The sequence below is a fragment of the Staurois parvus genome, unplaced genomic scaffold (genome assembly GCF_062004578.1).
Source record: "Staurois parvus isolate SC_StPar_1 unplaced genomic scaffold, SC_StPar_1.0 ptg000714l, whole genome shotgun sequence".
Classification (NCBI taxonomy): domain Eukaryota; kingdom Metazoa; phylum Chordata; class Amphibia; order Anura; family Ranidae; genus Staurois; species Staurois parvus.
In genome coordinates, this window is record NW_028318510.1 from 7571860 (window position 1) to 7579085 (window position 7226).

At 53.9% G+C, this 7226-nt stretch overlaps 2 protein-coding genes across 2 annotated transcripts; both read left to right on the forward strand.

The window, feature by feature from the left end:
• The first annotated feature begins 1177 nt into the window (after nucleotides 1-1177).
• On the forward strand, nucleotides 1178-5283 carry LOC149445739 (uncharacterized). Its single transcript, XM_089653489.1, has 2 exons — nucleotides 1178-1634; nucleotides 4313-5283. The coding sequence occupies exons 1-2, from the start codon at nucleotides 1178-1180 to the stop codon at nucleotides 5281-5283; spliced, it is 1428 nt and encodes a 475-aa protein (XP_089509615.1).
• A 142-nt stretch (nucleotides 5284-5425) lies between these two features.
• Nucleotides 5426-6409, forward strand: LOC149445740 (uncharacterized; the record flags this gene model as incomplete). Its single annotated transcript, XM_089653490.1, has 1 exon — nucleotides 5426-6409. A coding segment is annotated over one exon (603 nt), but the record flags the coding sequence as incomplete, so codon positions are not given.
• Between the last annotated feature and the right edge of the window lie 817 nt (nucleotides 6410-7226).

Consider the following 7226-nt stretch of genomic DNA (forward strand, 5'->3'; position numbering starts at 1 on the left):
TGCAGTCTCTGATTATCTCCTGTAGTACATCTGCAGTCTCCTGTAGTCTCTGATCATCTCCTGTAGTACAACCGCAGTCTCTGATCATCTCCTGTAGTTCTTATTAACTCCTCTAGTACATCTACAGTATCTGATCATCACATGTAGTCAGGGCCTGGACTGAATGAAGTATAAGGGAGGGCCAGCATGACTGGGGCGTGCAGACGAGGCAGAGAGTGTAATTTGGGTGGAGTATAGGCAAGGAAAAGGGGATGGGGGGTGGTTACTTACTTGATTGGTGTAGGCAGCATTGTGGGTGGTCTTGCAGGTTTTGAATTGGGGGGTTGTGTCTTGTCGGAGTCAGTCGGAGCTTGTGCCATCACGGAGGTGGTTTCTTCTTCTCTTGCTGGTACCTGCGGCGGAAAAAAGCTAGGCCATGAGTGACTTGGACGGGATGCTATCCCAATTGCGGGCGGCAGCTGAAGCCAATGGCTCAGGGTGGTTAAGGGAGAGGCTGTCAGACATGCTGCAAGGCCCCAGGCCCGCGTCACTGGGCCCTTCTACTGGGCGCACACGTGCTCGGCGGTCTGTGCCTCCGATGCGCTTTAGCCCAGAGGTGACAGCTCGGGTTCTGCGCCGTTCTGGGAGCCCCTTAGGGGACCCTCCAGCTCCGCCGGTGAAGCGTCGGCCTGCTTCTCCGGGAGAGCTGGGAGGAATCCTCGTCGCTGGCGGACCCCTGGCAGGAGCACATCTACTACCACCCGCTCCCCAGCCAACTCACCGTTTATTCTGGACCATGCGGCTGGCCCTGCAGGCTCCGGGCCTAAAGCGGTGGCAGCCCGGCGCGGGAGGAGTGGCAAGCGGCCTTCGGAAGGGACTGGGTCAGCGTCCCCAAGGAGCAGAGGATCGTGCTCTCCAGAATCACGGCGGGCCCAGGAGGGTGCCGCCTCGTCACAGGCCGGGACCACGAGGTCGGGGCCATCTTTAAGTGCGGATCGAGCACGAAGTGGGCGGGGCTTAGCGGCTTGGAGCTCTGGGCCGGCAGCCGGTGATGACCTGGCCCCTGTGTTCGGCTCGGGCTTTGGAGCCGGGGATCCACATCTCCCTCACCGGCCTGCGGCTGCTGGGCTCCCCTCTGCCGCCCGGCGGGCCTCCCTGAAGTCGGCGGTGCGGAGCGCGAGGTGGGCGGGGCCTGATGATGTCACTCCCGGGCGCCATCTGGGCTCGGGAGCTGGGAGGAGACCTTCCTCCGGAAATCAGCCTGCGGCTGCTGGGCGTGTCTCGGTGGCCCAGCGAGCCTCTCGAGGGGGGGCGGGGGGTGCTGAGGTCACCCCTGGGCGCCGCATTGCTCCAGGAGCAGGAGACGGCCCCCTGTCAGTTGGAGCTTCGGCTGCGTCCCAGCGAGCCCAGCGTGGGAGAGAATGATCCGGTGGCTCTGGGCTCCGGTGCGGTGGATGCTGCCAGCCGTTCAGTGTGCCGACCGGGCCCAGGAGCCGGTGAAGAGCCTGGAGCGAGGCCTGGTGCGGCCTGGGATCCGGTGGATGCGGAGAGGAGATCCGAAGGGGAGCTCAGCGGTTCCGAGGAAGATGCGGTCCCTTCATCCCTACCTGGATCTGGATTGGCGGCTGTGGGTCCCGGCGAACGACTGCAGCCTGGTGAGTTGAATTCAGGGGCTGTTTCTTTGTCTTCTTTAGTTTCTCTGTTTGAGGGGTTTCGGGACCTGGGGAGTGGCGTTTCTGTTTTGGCGGAGAGGGGGTTTGGGGCTGCAGGGCTTAACGTGGGGTCTTTGGGGGGTTCCCCGGGGGCTGATGGTGTTGTCGGTATGATGTTGTCCGGTTTCAGGGAAGTGTTGGCTCGTTGTGAGGCGGGGTTGGTCGCTAGGACTTCGGCGCCACCTTTGGCTGCTTGGTCGGGGATGCAAGATGCGGCATCAGGGAGCGGTGTCGGCCCCGGGGGTGGTAGATACGGAGCTGCTGGGGTCCCCCCGCAGGTAATTACGGTGGCTGGGCCGCAGATCTCTGGAGTCGCGGCCGCAGTGCGATCGGCGGTGGTGGGTTCTGTTAGCTCTGGTTCTGAGGCTCTGAGGGGGGAAGCGGCGGCGGATCACGTTGGGGTTGATGGCGGAGATAAAGGGGTTACGGGGTGTGATGGTGTGCGTTTGGCAGACGCTGCGAAATGCGAGGTTTATGTGTGCTTCGAGGGGCCCTTGGGGGCTCATCTGAAGCCAGAGGTGAAGGAGCGCATTTGGGGGGCGAGTATGTGGAAATATTTTCTTTATTGCCGTTGGAGAAATTCAACTTAGATAAAGTTCGGCCAGATGAGAGTAAGAGGGAGGAGGAAGAAAAGCGGCGATATCGTTTGATTCCCCGCCCGTTCTCTAATTGGCTTCAGGCGTTTGCCATTTTGGCGAGCGTTATTGGAGAGAAGTCGCCTGAGCATTGTTCCCCACTTTTTTGTTACTTGGATGCCATAGTGGAAGCTCAGAGGGTTTATGGGGGCATCGCGTGGTTACGTTATGACGAGCAGTTTCGTCAGCGTATGGCGGTTAGGCCATCTTTGCGGTGGGACCATAAAGATATCGGGCTGTGGATGAAGCTCATGACTCCCGTGAGGACCACGGCTCATCCCTTTCAGGGGGGGGCCGGAAGTGCAGCTACGGTTGCGCAGCCGGCCGTGCTTAGAAAGGGCTACTGCTGGCAGTTTAATGAGGGATCGTGCAGGTTTGGATCCGGCTGCCGATTCCGTCATGAGTGCTCGGGTTGTGGGGGGGCCCATCCATTGTCCCGGTGTTTCAAGCAAGGAAGGGGGAGAGGTGGTGACACTGGAAAAAGGGAAGTCGCCAGTGAGGGTAGGAAGGATGTTGCCGTTTTTAAAGCGATACCCTGATCAGGCGGCGGCGGCCCTGTTGCGGCGGGGTTTTTCGGAAGGTTTTTTGATCCCCTGTCTATTGGCGGTAGTTCCTCCAGCGGCGGATAATTTGAGGTCGGCGCGGTTGCATCCGGAGGTTATCAGGGCAAAAATTGACAAGGAGGTGTCCTTGGGCCGCATGGCTGGTCCGTTTGTGGACCCCCCTATGCCTAATTTGGTAATTTCGCCGCTGGGTGTTGTTCCCAAGAAAGAGCCTAATAAATATAGACTCATTCATCACCTGTCTCATCCGCGGGGGGGTTCAGTCAATGATGCTATTGACCCAGGTTTGTGTTCTGTTTCCTACACTTCTTTTGACGCGGCGATTTCATGGGTGCGGCGGTTTGGTCGGGGTGCCCTGTTGGCAAAAACTGATATTGAGGCGGCGTTTCGCCTTTTGCCGGTGCATCCTAGTTGTCTCCGATTGCTGGGTTGCAAATGGGAGGGGTGCATATTTGTTGATCGTTGCTTGCCTATGGGCTGCGCCATTTCTTGTTCTCTATTTGAGACTTTTAGTTCTTTTCTTGAATGGGCGGTTAAGGATGTTTCTGGGCTCGCATCTGTCATCCATTATTTGGATGATTTTTTGTGTATTGGCCCTCCGGGTAGTTCCATCTGTGCGTCGTTACTGAGCACGGTAGAACATGTGTTTGAGCATTTTGGCGTTCCTTTGGCTTCGGATAAGACGGTGGGTCCGACAACGGAATTGTGTTTTTTGGGAATTATTGTCGATACGGAGGCCATAGAATGTCGTTTGCCTCAGGATAAATTGGAGGAGCTCCGGGGGTTGGTGAGTTCGGTGGGTCAGTGCAGGAAGATTCGGCTTCGGGAATTGCAGTCGTTACTAGACAAGTTAAATTTCGCTTGTCGCATCATGCCCATGGGGCGTATATTTTCCAGGCGTTTGGCGGCTGCCACGGCTGGTGTGGCGGCCCCACATCACAGGGTTCAGCTGCGAGGTGAGCTACGGGATGATTTGGGGGTATTGAGGTCGTTTCTCGATTCCTATAATGGAAGATCACTTTGGTTGGATGGGGTCGTGTCCAATTTTGATTTGGAACTCTTTACGGATGCGGCGGGCTCGGCCGGTTTTGGGGCCTATTTTCAGGGTCAGTGGTGTGCGGGTTCGTGGCCTTTGCAATGGCGGGAGGTGGGTCTGTTGCGCAATCTGACCTTACTGGAGCTTTTCCCAATTGTTTTAGCTGTTTCTTTGTGGGGTGCTGTTTTCCGGAATAAACGGATTCATTTTCATTGTGATAATTTGAGCGTGGTTCATGCCATTAACCGTGTTTCGGCCACGTCTCGGCCGGTGGTTCGTATGTTGCAGCGGTTGGTTTTGGACTGTTTGAGTCTCAATTGTTTTATTTCGGCTGTACATGTTCCGGGCGTGGATAACTCACTTGCTGATGCTCTATCTCGTTTTCAGTGGGACAGATTCCGTCGGTTGGCACCGGAAGCGGAGCAACGCGGTATCGATTGTCCGGATCACTTGTGGAGCATTGCCTTGCCTCTTCAGCGGCCTTGATTCAGACATCAGTTTGCGCGTCCACTTGGGTTTTCTATGAGAAGGTGTGGCGGGAATGGCTGGAGCTGGTGAGTGAGGTGGGGGGTGGTTTAGGGGTAGATGATGCCCTATGCCTCCTGCTTTATTTCATCGGTAGGAATTTTGAAAGGGGTGTTTCCGCAACTTTGATGTCTCGCAAGCTGGCGGGGTTGGCTTTTCATTTCAAACTGGCGGGGGGTCGTGACGTGACGAAGGATTTCCTTGTTCGGCAGGCTATGCGGGGGTACAGAAAAGGCCGTTCCATCCCTGATTCTAGACGGCCGGTTTCTTTTGAGGTTCTTCAAGTGGTGGTTGGTCAGTTGGATCGTATTTGTTCCTCGTTGTATGAGGCGATTTTGTTCCGAGCGGCTTTTGTGCTGGCATTTTTTGGGGCCTTTCGGGTTGGGGAGTTGGTTAGTCGGACTAAGTGGGGCGAGGGTGGTTTGGCCGTAGATGAGGTGGTCTTGATGGGTAGTGGGTTGCATATTTTTCTGCGCAAGTCAAAAACGGACCGTTTGGGTCGGGGTACCCGGGTGGAATTGGCTGAGATTCCGAGTTCTCGAATTTGTCCGGTACGGGCGGTTAGGGAATTTCTCGAGGTGAGACCTGACCTTCCTGGGGTTTTCTTTTTGCATACGAATGGGATGGCTCTGTCTCGATTCCAATTTGGGGCAGTGTTTAAACGGTGTTTGCAGTCTGCCGGGTTGGGTGTGGAACATTACTCGTCTCATTCGTTTCGCATTGGGGCAGCTACGGAGGCCGCCCGCTGGGGGTTAGGTGATCAAGTGGTTCGTCGGATTGGGCGTTGGGATTCGGATAGGTTCAAGTTATATGTGCGTCCTCAGCTCTTGTGATAAAAAAAAAAAAAAAAAGAGTTTTTGGTGTTGTTGTGTTGGTCTCTGTGGTACTTGTATTTTGTTAACTTTGTGTTTTTTGTTTGTTTTGTGGGGGCCTTTGTGGTGAAGGTTCTACCTCCTCCCTTCTTTTGTGTGTTTCTTTGCAGGTTCCGAAGGCTGCTTGGTTTGGATCTTGGGCCATTCATATGTTTTTTGGGGGGCTAAGAGGGCGGATGTTCGTCCAGAGGGTCGGCAACTGGGATTTGAGAGGGGGGAGGCGAGGCTTCGTTGGCTTGGAGTGCCGGGAATGTTGTGGTCCAGGGTGGTCCCGGAAATTCATCACTATTCCCGTTTGGACCGGCCTCCAGATGTTTTGGTATTGCATGTGGGGGGTAATGATCTCGGGTTGCGCTCCATGCGGGAGGTTATCCGGGATATCAAGTTTGATTTTTTGCGGATTCGGTCTTTTTTCCCGGACACAGTGTTGGTATGGTCGGACATAGTGGCCCGTGCTTATTGGCGTATGGCCCGTTCCGTCGCAAAAATTAATAGGGCTCGGGTTAAGGTGAATAAGGAGGTGGCGCGTTTTGTGGTGAGGAATGGTGGCCTAGCAGTCCGTCATAGGGAGCTGGAGGAGGAGTCCTGGCGGTATTTGCGTTCGGATGGGGTGCATCTTAATGCAGTTGGGATTGACCTGTGGTCCTTGGGCCTGCAGGATGGTATCCAACGTGGATTACGTGTGTGGCGGGCTACACGAGTGTAAGGGTTCACACTCGTGTGCTGTGGCAGGGGTCGATGGGTCTTTGAAGGCGGTGGTGGAGTGACAAGTTGAGGAATTATGGGTTGGGCCCATCGTAGGTATGGGTGTCCCTTCCCAATAAAAGGTCATATTGGTAATGTGGGAGTTCATTTGGCTGTATCTGGGTTAAGTAACAGTAGTATTGTCCCCGAGGCGGTGTAGTAGCGGCTGGGGGCCTTTCATTGAGTAGTAGATACAGCCGAGTTGGTGATGGGAGTAATGGTGCCTTCAGAGACCTTGGACCCGGGTGGTAATTTACTGTCAGGTATCAATTGAGTTATTGTAAGATATTTATGTTGAGTTATGTTAAATAAATGGCTGCTATGGCCGGTTTTACACCAAAAAGTGAGTTGCGTGTTTATTTTGGGGGGAAAGGTTTTGAAGGGGTGGTGGTGTTTTAAAGGGGGTAGGTAAGTATTAGCCTCGGGATTCTGCAAGTCCAACAGTCAAGTACATCTACAGTTTATGGTCATCTCTTGAAGTAAATCTGCAGTGTCTGGTCATCTTCTGTAGTACATCTGCAGTGTCTGGTCATCTTCTGTAGTACATCTGCAGTCTCTGGTCATCTCCTATAGTACACCCGCAGTCTCTGGTCATCTCCTATAGTACAGCCACAGTTTATGGTTATCTCCTATAGTACAGCCACAGTTTCTAGTCATCTCCTGTAGAACATCCGCAGTCTCTGATTATCTCCTATAGTACATTCCCAGTCTTTTATTATCTCCTGTAGTACATCCACAGTCTCTGATTATCTCCTGTAGTACATCAGAATTCTCATATCTCCTGTAGTGCATCCGCAGTCTCTGGTCATCTCCTATAGTACAGTCACAGTTTCTGGTCATCTCCTGTAGAACATTGGCAGTCTCTGATCATCTCCTGTAGTACATCCACAGTCTCTGATCATCTCCTGTAGCACATCCACAGTCTCTGATTATCTCCTGTAGTACACTTGCAGTCTCTGTTTATCTCTTGTAGTACATCCACAGTCTCTGAATATCTCTTGCAGTAAATCCACAGTCTCTGATTATCTCCTTTAGTACATCCACAGTCTCTGATCATCTCTTGTGGTACATTTGCAGTCTCTGATCATCTTATGTAGTACATCTGCAGTCTCTGATCATCTCCTAAAGTACATCTGCAGTGCCTGGTCATCTCCTGTATT